The 26,478-nt window shown below is 39.0% G+C and overlaps 3 protein-coding genes across 4 annotated transcripts; 2 read left to right on the top strand and 1 right to left on the bottom strand.

Annotated features, from left to right (window-relative positions):
- Nucleotides 1-468: 468 nt before the first annotated feature.
- Nucleotides 469-1,104, top strand: LOC120111754 (uncharacterized). Its single transcript, XM_039129644.1, has one exon. It carries the CDS (start codon nt 469-471, stop codon nt 1,102-1,104), a length of 636 nt encoding a protein of 211 aa, XP_038985572.1.
- Nucleotides 1,105-14,175: 13,071 nt separating this feature from the next.
- LOC103716960 (HSP20-like chaperones superfamily protein) lies at nt 14,176-15,180 on the top strand. The gene is made up of 2 exons (XM_008805179.5): nt 14,176-14,633; nt 14,748-15,180. The coding sequence occupies exons 1-2, from the start codon at nt 14,391-14,393 to the stop codon at nt 15,009-15,011; spliced, it is 507 nt and encodes a 168-aa protein (XP_008803401.3). The 5' UTR covers nt 14,176-14,390; the 3' UTR covers nt 15,012-15,180.
- Nucleotides 15,181-15,476: 296 nt separating this feature from the next.
- LOC103716958 (initiation factor 4F subunit (DUF1350)) lies at nt 15,477-25,485 on the bottom strand. 2 transcript variants are annotated; one of them, XM_008805177.5, is made up of 9 exons: nt 25,073-25,485; nt 24,754-24,957; nt 24,534-24,591; nt 24,288-24,350; nt 21,964-22,039; nt 19,621-19,736; nt 19,427-19,516; nt 19,208-19,339; nt 15,477-15,891 (listed from the first exon to the last, which is right to left on the bottom strand). In XM_008805177.5, the coding sequence occupies exons 1-9, from the start codon at nt 25,387-25,389 to the stop codon at nt 15,742-15,744; spliced, it is 1,206 nt and encodes a 401-aa protein (XP_008803399.3). In that variant the 5' UTR covers nt 25,390-25,485; the 3' UTR covers nt 15,477-15,741. The 2 variants fall into 2 exon arrangements, with proteins under 2 accessions (XP_008803399.3, XP_089786723.1); XM_089930597.1 differs by having other exon boundaries at nt 24,288-24,385; nt 24,534-24,631; nt 25,073-25,483.
- Nucleotides 25,486-26,478: the final 993 nt, after the last annotated feature.

Below are 26,478 nucleotides of genomic sequence, written 5' to 3' on the forward strand. Positions count from 1 at the left end.
TTTTCAAGATTGATGTGCATGTAACAAAAGAGGTCACTTATTAGAAATTAAGAATTTATTATTTCCAAAGAAAGATCACCCCTATCTATAAAACAAGATCATTCCTGTGCATAACAACATCTAACTTACGGCCATTATTCTTTACTCTTGTTCTGATCTCCCTCCTCTAGCGGTAAGTTTTCTATCTTCCTTCTCCTCTCTTTTTAGTGTTTCATTTTTTAAAATTTTAATATACCTTATTCTTCTTAAGAAATTTGTATCATGATCTTCTCTTTGCTAATATTTTTTCCATACTTCTTTATTATCCCCTTGCTCTTTTGCTCTTCTAGTTATCTCAATGTTACTAGATCCTCTCTTCTAATATTCAAGTTCTTGTTTGCACTTTTACAAGGTTAAACCACATAACATAATTTTGGAAGAACATGACACTTTTTTCTGCTCGTGATTTAGGTTTAATTGTTTAGGAGAATGGCCAATCAAGAAATGAAAGGCAAATCAACAGAATTAGTAGAAATGAAAGGAGCAAGAAGAAAACTTTTCATGTGCCAATACTGTGACAAAGCTTTCACAAGCTCACAAGCTCTTGGTGGCCATCAGAATGGCCATAGAAACGAGCGAGAGATTGCTAAAAAGACCAAACAGGAGATTGAAATTCATGGTATACAAAATCCATTTGTTTCAATGCCGACAACTTTGTTACACAATACTCGTCAAGGAAACTTGTGCCTTCCATTATACTCGCCATATCACACTACGCCTGCACCTACAAATTATCATCCTTTTCATATCGCAAAATACCTCTACAGTACTCATGGAGCAACAAGTCATGGACAAAGGTTCTCTTCGGAGTATTCTTTTAATGGTTCTTCTAATGATAGAGCAATGCTAATAAATGAAGAGCATTTGAAGTTTCTGAACTGGAAAAGAAACTATCGCCTTCAGCTTAATGCATGTTCAGAGATAAGGCCTAATACAATGCAAGCAAGCAAGGCAGAACCATCATCCTCGACAAACATAAACCAAAACCTTCAACAAGATGGCAATAAGGTCAAAGATGGCAGAGATAACAAGGAAAGAAAGATTGACCTCACACTCCATCTTTAATGGTGGAAATGGAAACTCGAGTCCTTGTTTTGGTTGTTGTTCATTATTTTTTTCTGAGGAAATTTGTTGTTCGATTTATTGTCTTGTCATTTGTTGTTGGAATTATATATATTTTTTAGTGTCTTAACATGTTGATCATGATTTTCTCTCAAAAAAAGAAATGTTGGTTATCGTGGTAAGTAGGCCATATTTTGTGTTGTGGAGCACTGCTTGCTTGTTTCATCTAGATTAATCGATTTCCATGTATTGTTGACAATCAAAATGGTATAACTATAAATCATGTTTTCCCCATCTTTTCTTTTGATGGGCAATAATAAGCTTTGCGGAAATTATTATGGCTATCTCACATCTTCTATCATTTAGCACTATTTTATTTTATATATATTTGTGCACATGCTAACTTATATTAGTCTAGCTCATGCAATGCACATGCCAAACACTAATAAAAAATACTAAGCACTAAATTATTGTGCTAATCAAAATTTCCATAAGGTGCTATTCAATTATAACAGAACCCCACCAAAATTGTTGTTGAATGTTATAATAGTTATGACAATTACTATTTGCCACAATGTATACTATTTCAAATTCTTTTGTATTAAGGTAGTCATTGTGATAACAGTTGTTGTAATGGCATTATAATAGACAATAACGAACAAAAATGGAAACATAATAGTATTATTCTGTCAATGATTATTCTCCTCATAAAAAAAATATTTTTCAGGCCACAATCTCTTTTGGATGGGAATTGATGCAAAAATTTGAGTTATATGCTTAGATAAAGATAGAAATGAAAATAATGGCCATATATTACAACGATAAAAAAAATTATTTTTCAGGCCACACAATCTCTTCTGCAAAGGAATTGGTGCAAAAATTTCAATTTTGAAAAGAAATAATACCATGCTTAGAGAAAGATAGAAATGAAAACAATGGCTATGTATTAATGACAATTATAATGCTTGGTAACTTGTAATAATGTCAATAATCTTTTCCCTTGTTATTATATATGTAATATAGCAGGGGCAACCTAAAACCATTATAATGGCTGTTATGAATTAATGATCATTCTTTTGAACTTGTACAAATGATCAAAGTGCAACCCACATTAACATTATGTTTTGGTACGTATCTTCAATTCTTAGTTTAAATCTTCGGCATATTTAAGGATATGCATCAATAGGATTTCCAATATTCAATTCCTCTTCCGTATGATTTCCCATGTTTGGAGCTCAGTATGATTAAGAAGCAATTGATCTTGGATGTTTGTCTGCGATTTGTTTAAATAATCCAGAAATAGTGTTAGAAGATCTCGAACTATTTATGTGAGATTTATTTAAGAGAAAACCTTTGCAAAAGTGATGCTAGTACTTTGTGTTATGTGGTTTGGGCCCTTTCTTTTGGTCCAAGCCTATGGAACCCCTTAAGTCATTTTAAGCCCAACTTTAAAGCCTGGGTGCTGTTTTTTCTGGGTATAAAAACAGAAACACGAAAATCAGAGCTCTTTGTGAGGGAAGACGGCTAGGGTTTGGGGAGAGCTTGTGTGTCCTACTCCTATGTCCATTGATACTCATTGAAGCTTGTGTTTTCAAGGGTGTAGTTTCTTCCAACAAGTTGTTTAGAAGATTTTATGTTGGAGTTGGCTTGTTCATGCTCATGAGGTAACCCTTGTCTTTCTCCTCTTTTTTGGATTGTGTTGGCTCAAGTGATATATTTTGATACTTGAGTAGAAATCACTGTAATTTGTTTATTATAGTGAAAGTTTGATCGGAGCATGACCCGTGGATGTAGGCTATATGCCGAACCACATTAAATCTTGTGTCTCTTGTATATGCCTTCTATGTGTTTGATGTTTTGCCACTTAGAATCAGTCCATACATTTTGCTTGCCTAGCATTGGTAGTTGTGGTGACTAGCTTCCATAGACTTTGTATTCATAAACTTACACATAGTTGGCCATATTTGGTTGAGTTTGTGATCTCACAAAGTGAAGGAGTATTTTTCCTACAAGTGGTATCAGAGCTAAGTTGTGTGGCTTGTGGTTGACTTGTGTAGTTTGAGATGGAAGGTTCTTCTAGTACCATGATTAAGCTTACAAACACAAATTGGTTGAATTGGAAACCAAAAATGGAAGACATTCTTTATTGCAAAGATTTGTATGAGCCCATGGAGGATGAAACGGCTAGGCCTAAAGACTTGGATGATAAAGCTTGGCAAAAGTTGCATAGAAATGCTATTGGGACAATTAGGCAATGGTTGGATGATAGTGTTTTTCATCATGTGTCTAATGAAACCGATACTCATGAGTTATGGAAGAAGCTAGAGGCTAGATATGAGCAAAAGACCGCTGGGAACAAAGCCTTTTTAATCAGAAAGCTTGTGAATATGAAGTTTAAAGAGGGTTGCCCCGTTGCTGATCACTTGAATGAATTTCAAAGTGTTGTGAATCAATTGAGTACAATGAAAATGGTGCTTGAAGATGAGTTGCAAGCTTTGTTGCTTTTGAGTTCTTTTCCAGATAGTTGGGAGACCTTGGTTGTCACAATTAGTAACTCTGCTCTGGGTGGTGTATTGTCAATGAGTCAAGTGACTAGTAGCTTGTTCAATGAAGAAACAAGAAGAAAGTCAGCGGGTACAGATAATGCACAAGCTCTTGTCATGGAGAACAGGGGTAGAAGCAAGAGTAGAGAACACAAAGCTCACGGTAAATTTAAGAGAAGATCTCAGTCTAGAGGAAAGTTTGGTGAAAAAGGCAAATGTTATCATTGTGGTAAAGTGGGGCATATGAAAAGAAATTACTATGCATGGAAAGCACAACAAAAAGAGAATAATACACAAAAGAAAGAAGATGACAAGAATACAACGGCTACTTGCTCAAGTAAAAAAGTAGTAGTTCTTTCTTATGAAGAGGATGAATATATGCATGTTGGTGAAGAAGTTGAGTGGGTTGTTGATACTGGAGCTTCCTACCATTCTACTCCTTATAAGGAGTTCTTTACTTCATACAAGGAAGGAGACTTTGGAAATGTGAAGATGGGCAATGAGAATTATTCGAAGATTGTGGGAATTGGTGATGTTTGCATTCAAACCAATGCCGGGTGTACTTTGACCTTGAAGGATGTGCGCAATGTTTCCGATTTGCGCCTTAATCTTATTTTCGTGAATGTTTTGGATAGGCAAGGTTATGTGAATTGCTTTGGTGATGGAAGATGGAAGCTTACTAAAGGGTCACTTGTGGTAGCTAAAGCAAAGCGTTGTTGCACTCTTTACAAGATACATATGAAGGTTTGTAGAGATGACTTGTATGTCACCGAAGATGAGTCGTCTCCAAGCTTGTGGCACAAGAGGTTGGCTCATATGAGTGAGAAGGGATTGCAAATTTTAGCAAAGATGTCTCTCATTCCCTTTGCCAAAGGTAAAACTCTAAACCCTTGTGATCATTGTCTTTTTGGTAAGCAACATAGAGTTTCTTTTGCTAGATCTTCTTCAAAGAAATCTAATCCTCTTGAGTTGGTTTACTCTGATGTTTGTGGACCCATTGAGGTAGAGTCTTTGGGTGGCAATAGGTATTTTGTCACATTTATTGATGATGCATCAAGGAAGGTGTGGGTGTATTTGTTGAAGACAAAAGATCAAGTGCTTCAATTATTTCAACAGTTTCATGTCATGGTCGAAAGAGAGATAGAAAAATCATTGAAGTGTCTCCGTAGTGATAACGGAGGAGAGTACACATCAAAAGAGTTCAGAAGTTACTGCTCTGGGCATGGTATTAGGCATGAAAAAACTATTCCAGGTACACCGCAACATAATGAGGTGGCAGAGAGGATGAACCGCACCATTGTAGAGAGTCAGATGCATGCCAAAGATGGCTAAGTTACGTAAGGCATTTTGGGGTGAAGCCGTTCTCACTGCTTGTTACTTAATAAATAGATCCCCCTCAGTTCCTTTGGGCTTTGATATTCTAGAGAGAATATGGAGTGGAAAGGATGTCTCCTATTCGCATTTGAAGGTATTTGGGTGCAAAGCCTTTGCACATGTACCTAGGGAGCAAAGGTTGAAGCTTGATGATAAGACACTTCCTTGTATCTTTGTTGGTTATGGCAATGAAGAGTTTGGATATAGATTATGGGATCCAGTGAAGAGGAAAATTATCAGAAGTAGAGATGTGGTCTTTCATGAAGGTCAAACCTTTGAAGATGCTGAAATGGCCGAGAAATCTAAGGATGTGGTAAAAGATGCTATCGATTTTGTACTTATTCCGACACCTTTGCATCATACTGCAGATGGGGGAGAGGTACAATATAAATCTAGCAGAGATGAGGTACCGGAAACTAGTGGCAATGATATGTCAAAAATGGGTATGGGTAATGATGAGATGCTTGAAGATGTGGTTAGTGAGCAGGGGGAGCAGTCTACTCAACAAGAAAGTGCAGAACCTCAGGTCAGAAGATCTGCTAGAGAGCATACACCATCATCAAGGTATCCTGCTTCAGAGTACATTATGTTTACTAGTGAGGGGGAGCCGCAGAGTTTTCAAGAAGCACAGTCTCATGAAGATAAGGTTAGTTGGATAAGAGCTATGCAAGAAGAGATGAACTCTTTGCTGAAAAATGACACTTATCAACTTGTGGAGCTTTCTAGAGGCAGAAAAGCATTGAAGAACAAATGGGTGTTCAAGTTGAAAAAGGATGGCAATGGAAAGCTAGTGAAACACAAAGCTCGGTTGGTTGTTAAAGGCTTTGGTCAGAAGAGAGGCATTGACTTTGATGAGATTTTTTCTTCGGTTGTGAAAATAAGTTCTATCAGAGTTGCCTTGGGCTTGACAGCTAGTTTGGACCTTGAGCTAGAGCAATTAGATGTTAAAACTGCATTTCTTCATGGTGATTTAAAGAAAGAGATCTACATGGCTCAACCTGAGGGGTTTGAGGTGAAAGGTAAAGAGCACTTGGTTTGCAAGTTGAAGAAAAGTCTTTATGGGCTTAAGCAAGCACCAAGACAGTGGTACAAGAAGTTCGACTCATTCATGGTCGATCATAGGTACAAAAGAACAGATGTAGATCATTGTGTTTACTTCAAGAAGTTTAGTGGTGGGAACTTTATTATTCTCTTGCTCTATGTAGATGATATGCTTATCTTGGGTCAGGATGCAAAAATGATTGTGAAGTTAAAAGAAGCTTTATTTAAGTCTTTTGATATGAAAGATTTAGGTGCAGCACAACAAATTTTGGGCATGCAAATTTATCGTGATAGGAAGGCAAAGAAATTGTGGTTGTCACAAGAGAAATATGTTGAACGAGTGCTTCAAAAATTCAACATGGCAAGTGCTAAGTCAGTTGGCACTCCTCTTGCTAGTCACTTTAAACTTTCTAAATGCTCATGTCCATCTACTGAAGATGAAAGGAAATCCATGGAGGCCATTCCATATTCATCAGCTGTGGGGAGTCTTATGTATGCTATGGTGTGCACACGACCAGATATTGCCCAAGCAGTTGGTATGGTTAGCAGGTTTCTTTCAAATCCGGGCAGAGATCATTGGGAAGGTGTGAAATGGATTTTCAGGTACTTAAGGGGTACTTCTGAGTTGTGCTTGAGGTTTGGTGGCTACAAACCAGTGTTAAAGGGTTTTACAGATTCTGATATGGCAGGAGATTTAGACCACAGGAAGTCCACTTTAGGATATCTGTTCACATTTGCTAGGGGAGCTGTTTTATGGCAGTCAAAGCTTCAAAAATGTGTTGCATTGTCCACTACAGAGGCAGAGTATATTGCCGCTACAGAAGCCACCAAGGAAATGCTATGGATGAAGAGATTTCTTCTTGAGCTTGGGATATCGCAAGACAAGTTTGTGGTGTTTTGTGATAGTCAGAGTGCTATGGATTTGAGTAAAAATGCTACGTATCACTCTCGTACGAAGCATATAGATGTGAGGTATCATTGGTTACGTGATGTAGTAGAGAAGCAACAAGTGCGGCTTGAGAAGATACACACAGATAAGAATCTTTCTGACATGATGACCAAAGTGCTTCCTAAAGAAAAGTTTGAGCTTTGCGCCAAGTTGGCGGTTTTAGGCTCCCGGTGAGGAGTCATTAGTTGGTTCTCCTCCCTCATGGGCTTGGAGGGGAGATTGTTATGTGGTTTGGGCCCTTTCTTTTGGTCCAAGCCCATGGAACCTCTTAAATCATTTTGAGCCCAACTTTAAAGCCTGGGTGCTGTTTTTTCTGGGTATAAAAACAGAAGCACGAAAATCAGAGCTCTTTGTGAGGGAAGATGGCTAGGGTTTGGGGAGAGCTTGTGTGTCCTACTTTTATGTCCATTGATACTCATTGAAGCTTGTGTTTTCAAGGGTGTAGTTTCTTCCAACAAGTTGTTTGGAAGATTTTATGTTGGAGTTGGCTTGTTCATGCTCATGAGGTAACCCTTGTCTTTCTTCTCTTTTTTTGATTATGTTGGCTCAAGTGATATATGTTGATACTTGAGTAGAAATCACTGTAATTTGTTTATTATTGTGGAAGTTTGATCGGAGCATGACTCGTGGATGTAGGCTATATGCCGAACCACATTAAATCTTGTCTCTTATGGATGCCTTCTATGTGTTTGATGTTTTACTACTTAGAATCAGTCCATATATTTTGCTTGCCTAGCATTGGTATTTGTGGTGACTAGTTTCCATAGACTTTGTATTCATAAACTTACACATAGTTGGCCATATTTGGTTGAGTTTGTGATCTCACAAAGTGAAGGAGTATTTTTTCTACACTTTGTACTCATCTTTTAACATCCTGTCTTTCCTTATGGGCAACAAACTGAAGAAATATTTCCATTTGAATCAACTAAATGCAATGGATACAATCTGAACTAGACCTTACCTATTTACCATGTATAACTACACATGAACATATGCATTTTATTGGCAATGAACAAGCACGAAAATGCATCAAGTATCTACTATATTTGGCTTTTCAATGCCTCATAATAACTATTAAGGCTCCGTTTGGTAGAGTTATTGACACTAGAGATTTCAAAAGTAGAGCTTTTTGAAGTAGAGTTTTTATGAAAAATTATTTGTTGTTTGGTACCTATATTTCTAAAGTACAGTAAGATTTTAATATGTTTGGTAAACAAACTAAGAAATTACTTTTGGTATGACAAAATGACCATAAAGGATATTGCATAGTATTATATAATAGAGCATAATAAAATATAATATGTATTATTACATAAATATATAATATAGTATAATATTACTGTAATAGAATATAATATTATTATAATATAGTAATATAATACTGTATACTATAGCATAATAATATAATATAATTTGATATTATATAACATAATATATCAATGTGTTATGATATAATGTAGTATAATATTACATTTATAGTATAATACAATAATATATATATATATGATATTATAATTATTATCATTATATATTAATATTATTGCTGTAATTATAATAGTTTATCATTGGTATTTTGGTCCAAAAAGAAAAAAATATAAATCAAAACAGCTTTCCGATGCATGCTAAAAGTGTTTTTCCGAAGAAGCTCCAAAATGGAGCTTCTCCCAAGGCAAAGCTAAAATAACTTTTCAATTTTTTTATCAAATACCTCTATTTCATCCAAAAATATTTTTGGAGAATCGGAAAGTGTTTTGTGGTCCACCAAAAGCTCTGTCAAATGGAGCCTAATTTATACATTATGTAGACAACACTTTCTTCTCTTTAATCTACCCATGGGTTGCCTTCAAATATATCTAAATCGTTCCATGCATGCAAGATGGCGATGAGATGGCTTTGGCTGGGCCACCCTCATGCATGAGCCAAAATCAAGCCGAAGCCCAAAACCATATTTTGACTGGGTCCATATATATAGATAGGGCTGTTAAAGAGCCGAGCCAAGCCGAGCCTGAGTCTCCGCGAGCTCAGCTCGACTCGTTTCATGAAATTCTAGGTTCGGGCTTGAGCTCGGGCTCGGTACCGAGCCCTATATTGGGCTCGAGCTTGGGCTCGCTTAGCACAGCCCGGCTCAGAATTGAGCTCGTAAAGCTCGTTTGCTCGAGCCTGAGCCCGAGCACGAGCCCGCCCCATCCCCATCCCCATCCCCATCTCCATTCCCGGTTTGTCGTCGCCTCGTCGGAGAGAAGAACGAAGGAAAGAAAGAAATGAAGAAAGAAAGAAAGAAAAGAAAAAGAAGAGAAGAAAGAAGGAAAGAAAGAAAGAAAGAAAAAAAGGGAGGCGCCGCCGGCCGGCCTCCACCCCTCCCCTAATTTGCCGGTGGAGAAGGGCTTCTCCTCCCCTCCTCTATCGCCCGGTGGAGGAGTCGGCAAAGAGCCAAAGAGAGGAAAAGAAAGGGGGAGAAAGGGAGAACCGGAGAAGAAAGGAGAAGAAAATAAAAAGAAAGAGGAGGAAGAGGGAATGGGTTAACGGGTTGGGTTCGGGTTAACGGGTTAAGTCCGAACCCGAACCAATCTAATCCAATGTAAAGAAATTAAATGAATTTGGGTTAGCTCGGGTTGGGTCTGATCTAAATCCAACTGGGTTCAATCAGATTGGGATTTTAAATTGATTAAGCCAAATAAAATTTAATTGGGTAGAATTCAAGTTTAATTAGGACCCAATTAAATTGTCAATTGGACTGAGCCCTACTCGAGCTCGGGCTCGAATTTAAACGGGCCTCATTTTGGGCTCGGGCTCGGGGTCGTTTGATTAACGAGCCGAGCTTGAGTCGGGCTTTTATCGAGCCGAGCCCGAGCAGCTAGGCCCGTTGACGGCCCTATATATAGGGCTGCCGCACTGCACGAAATACAAATCTTAGGGTCTGGGTATTCATGGTGAAGCCGGACCACGGAAATAGATGTTTCATGGGGGAAGGTTGACATGGGAGAACAGCAGCATTCTTAGTGCATGCACTCTATCTCAGATTTAAGCTTCCTGTGTTGATCATCTTCATCATTTTTGAGAACGATGATTGGTATAGATTTCCCGATGCGGCATGAAGTCCAGTTTTCCGGAAGGAAGTTACACAGGCGTAGCACTTTCATGGAGGAGTTAGCCTCGATTTTAAAAGCCCGGTTGTTCCTCTCCTTCCATAAGCACCAGCATGCATATAGTGGAGAGAAGACAGTCCCCTGGCCAGTCTTAAGCCGCTGTCTGGTGTCTGCGTGTGTGCTTTCTCAAGTCAGTTCACAATTCTTCTATGAAACTGGGAAGAGGAGGGGAAGATATATAACTTTTGGGTGACCTTCTACCAAATGGATTGTGTAGTTGCATGCTATGAAGAGATGATCTACGTACGGTTTCTTCCTCGAGGCCGCAGGGAAGGCAGAATGATGGGGCATTCCAATTCTGTTTTCTATATATTCATATTTCAATATTAACTTATACAATAGATATTAATTTATAATAAAAATAGTCATACAACTACACATCTACATCGATAATAAAATGATATATAATGCACAAATTATCTATATATTAGTATTTTAAGCTAATTTAAGTTAATCTTGAGCAAGCTAATCCGGGTTTTGGCTTGTCTCGCTCTTAAACTCGCGGTTTTAGAGTCACGAAGAAAGATACGGAGGAAGGGGACGCATGGAGAGATTGGGGAGGAGCGCGAAGAAATATTGCTGTCACGGAGGAAGATGAGCCAAGTGGTCATTAGTTACCGACTGGAATGGATGAACAGATGGAAGGAGGATTTTTTAAGAAACGTGGCACAGATACAAAGCGAGGACTCTTCAGTACATTTGGTGATTTGCATGCGCACGTCTAGAATTATGGAAAAGAGGCGAGCACCGGAGAGCTTTGGCTCCACAGGATTTGAATAAATTGGGTGTTGGGGTGCCTTCGAGGGCCGAGCTTTTCTATCCTAGTTAACGACACGCCGTCATCCTTCTTTTGGTCCACCATGAAGCTTCGACAAGGATGTCCATTATCTTTGTACTTGTTTATTATTTATTTCGATATTCTATCTCGTGCATTGTGGGCCGCATGTGCGAATCGGGCGCTGGAGGCTTACATTCCAACCCTAGGGGCCCGACCTATTTCTCATTTATTTTTTGTTAATGATTGTTTTCTTTTGGCCAAGGCGAGGGCAATGGATGCACAAATCCTCAAGGGAGTGCTGGCGGATTACTGCACAGCATCGGGGCAAAGAGTGAACATCCAGAAGTCAACCATCTCCTTCAGTCCAAGCACGAAGCGCAAGGTCAAATGGAAGATCCGGAGGATACTGGAGATGCCAGAGCAGGAGGAGACCTGGAGCTACCTAGATGTACCCATCACAGGCAGGAGGTTGTCGGTGGCCGGGTGCTCCGGTCAGGTGCAGTGGGTCCAGAGCAGGCTGAAGGTCTGGAGGGCGTCGTTTCTCTCTATGATAGGCAGAATGACGCTGGTTAAATCAGCGTTAGGCTCCATGCCCGTCTATGTCATGGCCAACACGGTGGTGCCGAAGACAGTACTGATGAGGATCAAGCGACTACTTCGGAGCTTCTTGTGGGGGTCGCATAGAGGAGGCCACGGGGTGCACTTGGTGGCTTGGGAGAGTGTCTGTCTGCCTTTTAGTAAGGGCGATCTTGGGGTGCTGTCTCTCCAAGAGAGGCGTGAGGCACTTATTGCTCGACATGTGGTATGATTTATGCTGGAGCCATAGGGGTTCTGGAGTCAGGTTATGGTAGCTAGATATGGCTGAGTGCGCTCTGAGGGGGTGGCTGGGAGTGGGCGCTGATGTTCTTTCATGTGGCGTGAGATTGGGCGGTATCTGCCAATTTCTTCAGCAAACACTAGATGGCTAATAGATGATGGGCGGAGTATTGATATGGCAAGTGATCCATGGGTGGATGCCCTTCCCTTGAGGCGTTGGCCGACTATGATTAATGTCAAGGCAGCGAAGGGACTATGGGTATGTGACCTCCTCGGCCCTAGAGGGGCGGAGTGGGATGATGCCAGGCCGTGTCAGTTGTTTGGGGTGTATCTTGCAGAGCGGGTCTGGTCTCTCTCGGTCCTGGAGTGTGCAGGATCGGATATCCGAGTCTAGAGCTCTTTGTGCAGGACCAGCATCAGGGTGGGGGATCTCTCCCGAGTCCTCTGGCGGGAGCACGAGCCGAGGTCAGAGTGTGCATAGATCTGGCAATTCGGATTTCACCCAAGGGTTGCACTATTTTTATGGAAGGTGGTCTAAGAACACCTTCCGACAAAATCGGTACTCAGTAGACATGGCTTGAGGATTTTCCCAGAGTGTGGGATGTGCAATGTCGACGAGACAGTGGACCATGCGCTATTCCAGTGCGCGTAGGCGAGGGGGACTTGGCGGTTTATGGGGACTTTATGGGATGCTTGGAGTCAGAAGGATCAGCTCTTAAAGGCCATTCGTCGGTGGTCGAGCAGCCCACGAACGCGCTGGAAGGCTGTTAGAGCGACTTCCACAGCATACCAGATTTGATTGGCAAGAAACGCTCGAACCTTTAGCGAGCATAGCATGTTACTAAGGTTCGTGGTGGAGCGCGCCCAGATGCAGGCGACAGAGATCAATCGTGCTACCTTTTCAGACGGGCCTTTAACAGCTTGAGATATCTAGGGTTCCCATTCTGCTCATGCAGCACCACATATGGTATTCTTCACCTGGGAGCCCCACTCCCAAGCTTCCTTAAGGTCAACTTTGATGGATCTGTTTTGGATGGAGGCACGAGAAAAGGTGTGAGTTTTGTCATCAGGGACCCGAACTCCAGAGTAGTGGCAGCGGGCGGCTGTCAGTTATTTGATATTTTGGTCTCCGGTGTGAAGCTGAGGGCTGTCAGGCGGGCTTTCGACATGCTCAGCAAGTGCCAGAGGCTAGCTCAATCATCTTGGAAGGTGACTCGGCCACGGTGATCAGTTAGATCCAGGGGGTTCGAAGGGTGTTAATTTGGATCGCCTCTTATTACGAGATATCTGGGTTATGGTAAAGGATGGAGGAGTCTTATAGGCCAAGCATGTATTTAGAGAGGCTAACGGGGCTGGAGATTGGATGGATGCCTATGTGGCCAGCTATTTTGGAAGTACCATGTGGGTCGAGGAGGATGAGTTGCCTTGTGCACTCTACGATCTTTTGTTTTCTAACTTTATTGGGTGTATTCGTAGCCGTAATGTAAAAAATACCTGTTTTAGCCACAAAAAAGAAAAAGAGCAATAGAATTGGATATTGATCCAGTAGCTCATGCTTTAGAATTTAGATGAGAGATTTAAAAGCACACTCAGCAACCTTGGGTGGCTCACCTCCGTCTCCATCTTCCCTCCTCTCAAGCTCTCGTCTCTTAAATCATCCTCTCAATGAACGCTCCTCTCAAAGTCTTTGACTGACCTCGACACCGACCTTTTCAATCCTTTACTTTCCGTCTCTTTCAACCTATGCCCTTCCTTCTCCATCTCTTCTTATCTTGTCATTGCCACCTCCATGGTGCTCCACTGCTTCATTGATCGCTAAGCCACTCCCTTTGCCACGTCCTTGTCTCTCCCTGTTTCTCCACTTCTCCACAGAGGCTCCAACCAACGGCCTATTGCATCTATAAGATATAAAAAAAGTTCAATTCCTACCAGTTGTAAATTAGAATTATTTTTTTAAAAAAAAAAATATCATTAAGCTTTTAAATAAAATCAAAAAATCTTTTTCTTTATAAAAAAATATAATAAATATTTTAGATAATTTTTTTAAAAAATAAATATTCAACCAAATATGAATTATTCTAGAGTATACTAAATTTTTTTTATAGTCAACTATTTTTTTCAGACATTATATGTCTAAATATCAGGGTTTTTTTTTTAATAGAAAAAAAATCACCAACCGAAGGAGCTTTGAAGCTCAACCACCGGCCAAATATACATCCGTGGATCAAATACAGATCAACGAAGTCAAACTTAGGTCAGGCCAGAGTAAAGAGCGACCCCGTACGGCCATTAAATTGGATATTATTAAATAACAATATATATAAATTTAAAAAAGAAAAGGAAAAAGAAAGTTTCTATTCGAGTACGCGTCAAGTGTGGGGGTAGAGGGAGGTAAGACGACCGGAGGCTGAGTCGAATCATGAGGGATCAGGATTGTTCTGGATCGTTCATTTAAGGGGACAGCGCGACACCATCTCTCCCCTCTTCCCCTTTCTTATCGATCCCTTTGGAACCTTCCCCTCCGCCTTTTTATTAACTTCCCTCCGGCTTCCACCGCTTCCGTTAATCGGAAGAGACACTCCATAGAATTGAATCGAAGTCGACTTCCTACTGTTCTTATTCATCGATCGCGAAAGAGGAAGATGAGTCCGGTGGCGGATTCGGCGCTGTTCGACACGGCGTTGAACCAGCTGCTCCACTTGCCGGAGACGCTGGAGAAGCTCGTCTCCCCGTCGCCTCGGCCGCAGGCCGGCCACGGCGGAGCCCAGGGCCGCGAAGCCGGCGAGGAGAGGGGCTTCGGTAGGGTCCCCGTGGACATTCTGGAGACACCCAAGGAGTACACCTTCTTCCTCGACGTCCCCGGCCTCTCCAAGACCGACATGCAGGTACGTATGTCGCGAGAAGCTCGCATTCTTTTCAGTACCAGATAAAGCAAATCCAAAGGGGATAGTTTGGTTATAAACTGAGAGAATATAAATTATATTAATTTGTGGGTATAGGTGGCACTGGAGGAGGATGACAGGATACTGGTGATAAAGAGCAACGGGAAGAGAAAGAGAGAGGAAGGAGAGGAGGAAGGGTGCAAGTACCTGCGCCTGGAGAGGAGGGCCTACCCCAAGTTCCTGAGGAAGTTCCACCTGCCAGACGACGCCAATACTGCCTCCATCACTGCCAAGTGCGAGAATGGAGTGCTCACCGTCGTCGTTGAGAAGCTCCCCCCGCCGGAGCCCAAGACCAAGACTGTGGAGGTGGCCGTAGCTTGAAGGATATATTTGAAGGTGTTTTTTTAAGGAATTCTGGATTAGTTCCAGATCCTGATCGAATTAGTTTCATAAGAAAACTAGTTGTAGTGTCTTCCTGTTTTCCCAGTAGAAAGTAAAAGACTCTCGTAGATTGAGTGAATGAAGTTTAGTTCTGATATTGTATATAATATATCTCTGTCTCATTCTCTCGGCCAAATTACATTTCCGCATGGGAAAGTCCATGAAGTGGGGAAAGCTTGAATGAAATTGCTAGAAGTAACACAATGCTAATTCCTTGTGCTTGGAGCCTAAAATACAGGATAAGAAGAGGAATGAGAAGAGTGGAGAGAGAGAGAGAGAGAGAGAGAGAGAGAGAGTATAGAAGTTTTGAGGCAAAATATGGAATTGCGTTTCACCAAGCAAAAACATAAGAATCTAATAAAGTATCCAACGATTACGTTAACTGACACGACAGACAACGGTAGATTTCATAACTGGACTTTTTTCCTGTGTTATTAGCAATTGTAGTATGACAAGAATGTCGAAAGTACAGGTGTCAGCTATCATAGTACTTGAATTAGTTTTCAAGCAAGAAACAAATTATTAATACCAGTTATGTGGTTCCGAGTGCGTGGACAAGCATACCTCTCATCACAAGTGCATGATTCTTTTAAAACTGCTCTACTTTTATTTCTCTTTATGCACACAAACTTGTGAGTTTTCTGTATTAAAATTTGAATGTGATGAAGATTCATCTGTCTTCTCCCTCCGGATTGAGGCGCTTGAGCCAATCCGCAACGGTTCTGGCAAGTACTCTGGTGTCATTGAGGGATAAGGATTTTAAGCTCTGGGCTAGAGCATCTGCTGGAGTGTACTGATATCCCACTTGCCATTTGAGGTCCTGGAAGGGAAAGAAGGGAAAATTGGTCAGAAAGTGAATGTCTGTCATGGTAATTCTAACTAGTCCTTTAGCAAATACTCAAAATCCAGTATATGATCATAGTAGAAATGGATTGATAGAAGTTCATAAGGCAATGAGGTGATACAGATGTCACTTTGTTTGATGTTTATGCATCTCACTGATAACATTGCAGGAAATTGGTGGCAACTCGGTTGTATTTACCATTTCAGAAAAAGCAGCAAGCAGGAAATAGTTAGAAATAATTTAAGAAGGACCATTCCTAGGTATTCAAATGCCAGGATACTATTGCTAGAAGTTCGTCGATGAATCTTTAACTATAAGCCCTGCAAATGAGAACCAAAGAAATGAAAAAGGCCTGGCGACATTGATAGTTAAGTAGATTTTTCAGTGTCATCAAAGTATTGAACATGACATGACAATTGATGTTCGATGATATATGCGTGAAGAAGCATTAATCCATTCCTATCAGAAGCTAAGTCTCTCTTGCATTTGCTCAGAGTATTTGTCAATAATTTATGGAAAAGCATGGGAAGAACAGAGACACTAGTCTGGACACATCTAGATCTTGACAAGCAGCCTCATTCTATCAGATTGGTGACATGACCAAACTAATGACAATGAAAGATGACTGGAGCATCAATCTGTCCATCATGCCAATACCACTGATCTCGCTGCCTTATATCTATTTCTTTTAAGTGACATAACCTAACAATTGGAGGTCGACAAAAATCTTGTTATGCCAATATGCTTTTCACGATCACACAGGTTGACTTCACACGTATTTCATCACTGCCAAACCTTTATGACATGCATGCCTACATGAGGATGATGGCTAGATTGACTGCTATATATGGCACTTTTATTTTCTTCATGTATTTTTTCAATTATGTTATGCCTAATTACACCATTCAACATAAAAATGAAAGACTAACAACAACTATTTGGGCGCCTAAATTATTTAGGGATGTCAATGGATCAACTTTGTATCAGGTTTGGTTTAAACCTGACTATATATATCAAATCCAGATCCACACCGAATTTATACCCTACAACCATATCCACTAGTTAAAAAAAGTACCCCAGTGCATGAGGCTTCCACCACTGTAGGGAAGGATCAAAGTTATACAGCCTTACCCTCTGCCTGTAGAGAGGCCATTACTGTATTTCGAACTGTGACACCCAGGTCACAATGAAGCAACCCTAACGTTGCACCAAGGCTCACCCTCAACCATATCCGCTAACAAACTTGAAAATAATCAAGAAATAGTCGGGTTTCTGATTGTTATCAGATATGTGTTGGGCTAATTTGAGCTCTATCTTCACTGTGAGTGAGGTGAAGGGCAAAGTAAAGGGTAGGAGGATGGGTGAGGAAGAAAAGAGAATCATCTCTAATTGTTGATGAGAAAAAGAATCACACCAACATTCATTGGTGTTCTTGTTGTTGGCTTGACAATAAAAAGGATGAATCTTGAGACGCCCTAGAAAGGAAAAGGGGGATGAGAATTGTTTCTGCATTGTCAGAGAAGCAAATGAAAGAGAAACAGTTAAAAGATTATTTATGAAAGACCCACATGTATTTTTAGCAAAGCAAAAAAGACCCACATGTATTATATGTGATCAAGTTGAGTTTCGTGTATGACTCAATCTACACTCAAATCTGACACAATAAGGATTCCATTTTGACTTTGAGACCCAACTTCAGCCCAATAGTTATTGGACCTATTTTTCAGCCTAAACTCCATATTTTGGGCCGGTATCAGGTCAGGTTAGTGGGTTAGCAGCTCCTATTGCTGCTCCCTAGTTTTGATTTTATATATTTTTTTGATTTTACATTTTTTTCTTTTCATAGGAAAAAGGGGTATAGACTCTATATCAGCATTTATAAATGCACCGACCCCTATCAGCCCTGACAAGCTCTATTAGCTCTATTAACTCTCTAGGAAATTACAGGTCCACAGTCAGCTGAGTAAAAGATACGGCATGATCTGCCGAACTGCATATATGCATCACCATACAATCAGTCATTACAGACTTCAGTCTCCAGATGCCAGTCAAGAAGACCCCTCTACAGTTATTCTACCAACCAAATCAAGGGTGGTGACTGATTCCCCTTCAATTCATACCTGCCACTCCTGGATGACAATTGATTAGAATGTTCAATTAGAATCCTTGCATGCTTTTAGCAAAAAAAAAAAGAATCCTTGCATGCTCAGCAAAGTTGCAGGATTTGTTATGGAAACTTTCTTTCCATGTTCAACTACACATCATGATTTGACAGAAAAATTCAAAACGGCTAGAACAGTATGCAGCGCACCAGTCATATATCTTTCTGTGCCAACACATGCTGAAGTGCCAGCACAGTTCAATGTGGTGTTGCAGGCATATGCTGGCACAAGCATAATACTCGATATTTCACTTCACTAGCACGACTAGGTTGTCAACTCACATTTTTTCCCACAAATCTACCATTCAAGTTAAATGTCAATCCAACCAAATTTGCAGGGTTCACTGTCAAGATGATTGCAGAATCCATGAAAGCCTATTGCAGTCTCGAGAACTCTTAACTCCTTGACAAACATTCACACAAATCTCCAGTAGTCATCAATCTTGACCAACATTTTTCTTGCCTGTCCTTCAGCTATCAATAATGACAACTCTTTTAACTAGAAAATGTTTTAAGGTTGCTTACTTTTTTTCCTTGATATCAAGGAACCCGAACTCCAATTCACCAGGTACTTCTTAACCTTGATTCTCTCCAACATAGTTAGTGTTTCTCGATTAGGATGATGAAGATCTTGGTTGGTGGAGGGATGATTGAACATTAATAAAACTAGGTCGAAATATGGATGTAAGATGTTAGGAGGGCACTAGTATCAACTATGTGCAACAGTAAAATCCAGGTAAACTTAAGGAATTACAGGGTGTGAGTTCAATAACACCTCCACATGTTGAAAGGCCAGAGAATTGAAACGCTATGTGTCAGTTGCATGATAATTAACAAGTGTGAGCTCATACTAAGAATTATGCTATCGATATAAAGTTCCAGTTAATTCAAAAAACAGGAGGTAAGACAAAATATTTCTCTATATCAAGCGACAATTGTACATAAAATAAATGAAACTCTTTTGATCAATATGTATGAATTAGAAATTAGATATCTCTATTTCAGCTCATCCAAGAAGTTGGATGGCATTGACAGATTGTTCTTTCTTTTTCTTGAGTGAAGACAGATGTGCTCTCATTATGAATAAATTACAATTATGGGAAATCTGAGATGATGAATACACATCCGTACCTGTATACATGGGGTGAGATGATTTCCTGACAAAGTAACTTTTTCTAGTGTACCACCTATAGATTCCACACGAGGTCTCAATATGTCTTCAAGGAGGTCAGTCTCATCAATGGCATCAATATTGAACTTCACCTTAAAAAAAGAAAATCCAAGAAAATTTACAATGGAACCAACACAAAGCTACTAAATGAAAAATCAAATGTACGTTAGTGGAAATACCAGCAATGTATGAGGAACACTGTATGATTTCTTGAAAAATTCACGGTTTTCAGAGGGTGTGGGCTTGAACTCTGATATACCTTGAGTGACCTGAAGGTAATACGTACAATAATTGGTTGATAAAATGATTAGAAGACCACAACTTGGAAACTCCATAGTGCTACAATATAGTGCCTGTAAATTTGCCAGCAGACCTGATTCATGACTGATGGTAACTGATCAACAAATTTACTAAATGATACCATGGCTTCCTGATCTATATCCTGTATCAATGTGCCAGCAGTATCCAGCAGGGCTTTCCATGCATCTCCTAGGAAGTCAGATCAATATCATAGGAGTACATGCGACACATAACTTTTATTCAGAACCCATAAAGCATGTAAGGAATCAAGTGAGCTTATTTAAGAGTTAGGAAAAGCAATTTAATCATAGCCAACAAGCACTATTGGCAACAAGAGCTCACATGTAATACAAAGCATGCAATCTCTAAAGCACAAGCAACAAATTATCTTGTTTGTTGTGCAGTTTGTTCAATTCTGCCTCAAAAGTAATGATTAATTACTACCAGTTGTTCATGAGAAGAGCAGTTCGTCCAAGCTAAGCTCAACTTAGTTTAGCAATCTACCAAAATCGCGGACCTTGTTGACTGTTGGATCATCTTATTAACATTGGAGTAAACTTTACTATTTTTGATAGTTACGGAGGGTGAGATCCATCCGAATATTTAGCTTGGATTAAATATAAACTATAAAAAAAAGCAGACTTGACTATTCCAATTTGAGCAGCATGTTTACATAAGTTATTTCTTTTTTCTCTCAAAAAATTGCAGAATAGCCTGCTGTCAATCAAACCAGGCAACCCTAGGCCACTGGCCTAGCCTATAGACCAGAAGACTGTCTAAAGAACTTGCTGGGCAGTAATTCGGTAGAGAAGTAAATCATCCTTTTATCCATATTCTTCATATATATTGGTAAAATTTGTACCATATAACCTAATATTTTAGCATGCCTCAAGTAATATGCAGTGAACATATTGCATAGATACTTGCAAACAATAAAGTATGCTTCTCAATATATTGAAAAATCTAGACGAAACTCACAACCAGAGCATAATGAAATAGGAACATACATTCTACTTGTTTTAACTCAAACGTAGAACTCAAGGTTTTAAATTTTGCACAGAACCAGACTTTTTTGGTCAAAACAAATCAGTTTCCACTAGTTCTGTCCAATTTCAATGCTTTTGGCCAATTTCAATCAAAATCAGCTGAAAATGGATATGGGTGCCCTTTATTGAAAGTTTTATTCCAGTGTTTACTAACATATTTGGGTTATTTTCTTCTCTGTTCTTTTTTAAGTACATTGGCTGTATAGTTTCAAATTTTTTGTTGTTTTTCTTTTTCTTTTGTATTCTTGAGTTAAAAGGGCAATAGATGATAAGCATTACCCTGATGGGTTAAAGCCACTGACAAGGCCCTTAATACAATCATATATAAAAATTAATGCAAACGACCAAATAAAATACACTATCGTATACAGCAGATATCCTTTTAGATAACATAAATTCCACATTTTATAACTACATGAATATAATTAAATAGTCACTTAACCTTAAAAATATGAGAAAGAAGTGTGCCAATTCAATATATTTGTAAATTCTACTAAAAAATGACAAAGAAAAATGTTTGAATTGATTAGGGAGTGAAAAGCTTTAGAAGTGATAAATATAATAAATCTGCAAACAACTAAATTTCAAGAAGTAAATAATGTAGATTTTCACCATATAAAAATACTGCTATACTTTATAAATTTTACTTAAATAAATGATTAACTTCAGCCTAAAAGTACAGAAACTACACAAGTAAAGAACCTATAAATCACAAAATACCTTAATATTGCGTATAATTTTTCATGGCTTCTTATACGTTTCTTCTATTTTTCATTCTTTTTGATTTTTTATTTCTTATGAGCAAAATTCAGAAACTACCAAAATTGCTAAAAACAAATCTCAACAAGCCTAATGGAAACCGAAAACAAGTTTTCAAGCCATGGAAGAGATTGCATAGCTTCTTTTGTTCTCAAACTTTTCACATAAAGAAAAGAAACAACACATATAGTATTCCTGATATATTTTACCTTATGCCTAGTAGTTTTTCCAACTTCCTTGAAAAGTGGTGCTCAGGAATTCATCAAGTAGAAAGGAAATTTAGATTAAAATAAGAGAAAGTTATGCTTTATTCACTTCATCAGAAGATGAAAAGCTATTAGGTCCACAAAAATGAAATACATCATTACTTAGCATAAAAGATATAGATAGCTTATCTAACTTAAATAAATATGAGTTAGCAATGGCCTATATGATCCAAATTAACATACCATGTTTACATCTTAATTGATAACAGCATCCTATCTGACTGGCATCTTCCAGACATGCATGGATGTATAGCAACCAAGAGCATGATAAAGTCTAGATAATAAGACATGTCATCACAAACTATTGACACAAAAAAGAAGCAAATTTAGATACTGATTGAATACCTGATGCATTCCTAGCCATGGAGTACATAGGTGATGCTTCCATTAGAGGCATAACTTGGCTAACGATAGGGCCAAACTGCACCAGAGCTTTCCAAGATACTTAGCATATAGGATTTACTAAAAAAAGAGATGTGTAGAGGAACTAGTGACATGGCCACACTCAAGCATAAAATCAGATCTTAGCTAAAATACAATTATGTGTGGAAGGTATATACGGTGAATATCAGACATTTAAGCACCTTATAAAAACACATACTTTAGGCGGAATAAAATATAAAATGTACTAAAATGATATAAGGAACAAGAGACTTCATTCACCATAATATGCTTTGAATAAAAGCAAGGGCATGAACTTACTTTAGGACAGATTAGACATGCCCTAGAAAAAAGTAAAGCTTCTTTGGAAAAATCAAAATTATGTTTTACTAAAATTACACTTGAGCTTGCATGGCTTCAATCAATCATGAATCTGCATAGTTCTCTTTTTTCATGCAATGAGAACTCCAATATGCAGAATACATTACACTACAAGAACGAAAAGACAAAAAACATAAAGGGTGCCCACAGATGCACATATACATACATGACTATACTCCTGTAAAATAGTCAAAAGGTAGTGCCAAAGCAATAGAAGGTCTATAGTTCACAGGCAGAGTCAGAAATTCTGTAACTGAATTAGTTTTATAGGTTCTGTAGAGGCACTACTTGTTCATTGATTTTTCTGTCTTTTTTCCTAGATTCTCATCAGTCAATTGCTCAAAAATTAATTACGATATAAAAAATCCAAAAGTTTTATTATTGTTCTATGCATCCATGCAATGATGCTGCAAAAAGGATAAAGCTCAGTACTTCCCACATTGATATGTTCTAGAAATATAGTGCATTATTTGATATCTAAAGTGATCGCTGCAAATTCATGTCATGTGATTCCTTTGCAGATGATACATCGTGCAAATTATTGTATCATTCAAAGGAACCCTAGTCCAAGGAAGTTTAAGAACATAGGACCTGGTTAGCTAAAGACAGTTGTTAAAATCACATGATTAATGATCCGGATCTTTCGATTCAGAACAAAGTGGCCCTAAACAATCCGGATCTCATCTTTGGATCAGGATTAGATCAGGATTGGTTAGCAAAATAAGGATCTAGTTCCATATTATGAAATATAGTCCCTCTGGTCATAAGATATGACTTGATTATGCTATTTGGATATTAAACCATATGTTATTCCATTTTCTATAATTCATTTGACTAAATGGCTTTTAAATTACTTGTTAGTAGTAGGTCTTGAGTAGTATATTTAGCAAGCTTGTTATTGGAGTTTATTGCGTTAAAAATAAAAGGCAAATTTTCAAATGTTTACTCATATGATTCTAGAGTAAATTACAAAAATTCTCTTGAGGTTTACATTTATTATACTTACACCCAATAGCTTGTAAAACCCACACTTACACCCAGTTAAATTAACGGCGTTAGTGAATTCATTTACCTCATATAAAAAGTCAAAATTGTCCCTGAGTAATGAGTAAATTACAAAACAAACTCTGAAATTAGGGATAAAATATACTTACATCCAATAGTTTGAAAAACTTACGCTTATCTCCCTAAAGTTTATTTTTATCCAACACTTTAACCTATAATTTAACAGAATGTTAGCCAAATCGTTAACTTAAATATCAAACAACCACTTAGGGCTAGGACTTTGACAAAAGCTTGGATTTGCTTAATCTGACCTGGCCAGAAGCAGCTAGATTATGGTTGCTGACATGGTTGAATTGCATTTGCCAATGCAAGCTAAGAATTTATAAATTTCACCAGACATCGATGAGTTAAGACCAATTAATTAGGAGTATGACAAATTTACTATTTTAGATGCATGCTATGATCCTCTAAATAGTCTAGAAGCTAGTTATCTTAAAGGCTTGAAGCCTTGAACAATCTTCTAGAAGGAATTGGACAAATAAATGCACTAACACTTGCTTTTGTGTCAAGAAAGAGATACATCTTCCAAGGTATCGCCATAGAGCTTAATGACCTGATTGATTTTGAATAATTCATTAACAATCATAGTACAACAAAAAGATCATGATAAATTAGACAGGTTTCCCTGAAGTGCATAAGTCCTTTGAAGTACTCGAAATAACCTACTTGTTTTTGTGACATAAGGTGGACTACCACCTTGTCTTATTTTATAAACTGCAAAGAGACAACTGAGCTTTGGAAGCAAACCTCAAGCCAACAGAAAGCATTAGATGAATAAAGCTGCTTCGTGACAGAAACTGAATAGTTAATTTTTGTAAAAATATATAGAAAGAGAAACGTACCTGCTCAAAATATGGAACAGCCTCTGCAGCTGGCCTGTTGTTGAACGAGATAATAGCATTGGCCTTCCACAACAAAGAGATAAAGCCTTTGTCACACTCTGCCATTGCCCAGCTCAAATTAATATAAAGAATGCATTGCACAATCCCCTTCCATTTTCAGCCGTAACTTTCCTTCTTACTCTACACCTTTAAATCATTGTTTAATACTCTCAAATTATAAAAATTAAAGCAAACACAAAACCAGACCTTTGGAATCTTCTCTGAGAAATAGCTGCCGATGAGCATCTGAAGCAGAGCGCCATTGCTGCAATGCAAATAAGCAAGCTCTCATCGTAACACAAAATCTATAAGGAGATAGATTTAATCATTTTATCATACAATTAGAAAGCTAAACCACCAAATTTTCGTGATGAATCCATCTGAAATGGCCCAATTTGATCTGGCGAGCAAGCTTTGTCAGACTCACCTATGACCCACAGAGTAGAGTGGAAGGCATGAAATATCCGAAGGCGTTATACCAGCATCAGGAATCCCAGAGGCTAAGAGCATATCCATGCAAGCATGGAACCTCTCATAGACCGTCCTGGCTGCTCTCTCATGTTCAAAGGTCACATGGTAAGGTACCGACACCACAAGAAACCCTTCCTTCGCAAGCAACTCCATCAAATGGCTGCAATCACAGCAAAAAATGTGTTTTCCCCCCTCTAAATATCAACCATCCGAATCCGGTCGCAAGAAGTACAAAAGAACAATTTTGTTAGTAAAGGAGTAAGGGACTAGCGTGCCTGTACGTGGCCTCCGGAACGGCCCCGATGAAGGCGCCGCCCAAGAACTTGACGACGGCGTGGGGCTTCCGGCCGGCGGGCGGGGGAATGACGAGGCACGGGTCCATCCTTTTATAGGGCCTCCGGGCGGATATCGAGGCGCGCCCTCCAGCGTAACCGTTGGCGATCATCGCCGGAGCGGATCTCCTCGGCGAGAAGGGCCTCCGCCGCCGGCGATCGCCGGCAATTGAGGTGAGGACGGGGGGGAAGAGAAGAGAAGGGAGAAAGGAGGAGCCTTTGAGAGCGAGGGGTGGAGGAAGAGGGAGGAAGAGGGCCATCGAGATAGGTTTGAGATGGGAGCCGAAGAGTGGAGAGAGGCGGAAGTATTGGGAGCGAGCGGAGTAGGAGGGGGGAAGAACATAAGCTGATGCTTCCGCCACGATTCGCGGTTCGTATTTTTGTTTATTTTATTTTGTCGGGGAGTTAAAAAAAAAAAAAAAGAATGGCATTACTCTCTCTCTCTCTCTCTCTCTCTGGTTTTTTTTTTCCAATCAATTTATCCTTTCCGGCGCAGTCCAAGATCGAAACGTACGAACATTGGTTAAATATTAGAGACCGGATATTTCCGTCTGGATATGCTCGGTGCGCACGCTATCTGATCCAGCTGATACTGAAATAGCGTTGGAATGACGTACTTATACGTGGGGTGACCCATAGGTCGAAAGGGAGATGAGTAAAATTTCTATCCGTATCGAATATTCTCTGGTAGAAGGAAGGCCCAGTGGGGGCTGCTACGTGGGTGAAGTTTCCTCTACTCTCTCCTAATTTTTAGCAAAAAAAATCAATTTGCCCTTATATATATATATAAAAGTTAAAAATAATGAGGAGCCCTTCAAAATAATAATTAGTTTATTTATATATTTTTTTTATTGGTCTTTGTTATAAAATAATTTATCTTATTAATTTGTATCATAAATTATTATTCTTTTATGGCACGTAGGGCTATGGAACTTACAGCAATCTACCTCAATAAGCATATTATTATTTTTTTCATCTAATACTTCTAAGGCGTAGCTTTTTATTTCTTTAGTCTCGCATCCCGTAGTAAATAAGTAATAATCATTGATGTTGGTTTATGTTTCCCTATAATTCCTTTTTTTTTTCCCCAATCATATTAGATGAAGTAGCGTGGGAAATTACATCTTACTTTTTGGAATTAAAAAAGTCATTGATAATCTGCTGCTTTGAACCTTCCACCGGCTATAAATTTATTAAATATAAAGAAGTATTTTAAGTTGCAGATGTAGGCCAGCCCACTTGGATACTTGCAAGTTAGGATGTACAAGTTACTCATTAGGCTACAATTAGATACATCTTGTAGTAGATCAACTCACAAACAAAATGGCCAAAGAACGAGTTGTAGTTGC

The sequence above is a fragment of the Phoenix dactylifera genome, chromosome 5, assembly GCF_051530095.1.
Source record: "Phoenix dactylifera cultivar Ajwa chromosome 5, Ajwa_hap1_PhDact_Kaust_v1.1, whole genome shotgun sequence".
In the NCBI taxonomy this organism is placed as follows: domain Eukaryota; kingdom Viridiplantae; phylum Streptophyta; class Magnoliopsida; order Arecales; family Arecaceae; genus Phoenix; species Phoenix dactylifera.

What these genes read in the sequence shown, in the direction of transcription:
- LOC120111754 (XM_039129644.1), top strand. Translation starts at nt 469, where the DNA reads ATGGCCAATCAAGAAATGAAAGGCAAATCAACAGAATTAGTAGAAATG.
- LOC103716960 (XM_008805179.5), top strand. Translation starts at nt 14,391, where the DNA reads ATGAGTCCGGTGGCGGATTCGGCGCTGTTCGACACGGCGTTGAACCAG. An exon ending in TCTCCAAGACCGACATGCAG is followed by an intron (nt 14,634 to 14,747) that starts GTACGTATGTCG and finishes TTGTGGGTATAG; the next exon opens with GTGGCACTGGAGGAGGATGA.
- LOC103716958 (XM_089930597.1), bottom strand. Translation starts at nt 25,389, where the DNA reads ATGGCCCTCTTCCTCCCTCTTCCTCCACCCCTCGCTCTCAAAGGCTCC. An exon ending in CTGTTCCATATTTTGAGCAG is followed by an intron (nt 22,040 to 24,287) that starts GTACGTTTCTCT and finishes GCTCTGGTGCAG; the next exon opens with TTTGGCCCTATCGTTAGCCA. An exon ending in TACCATCAGTCATGAATCAG is followed by an intron (nt 19,517 to 19,620) that starts GTCTGCTGGCAA and finishes TATTACCTTCAG; the next exon opens with GTCACTCAAGGTATATCAGA.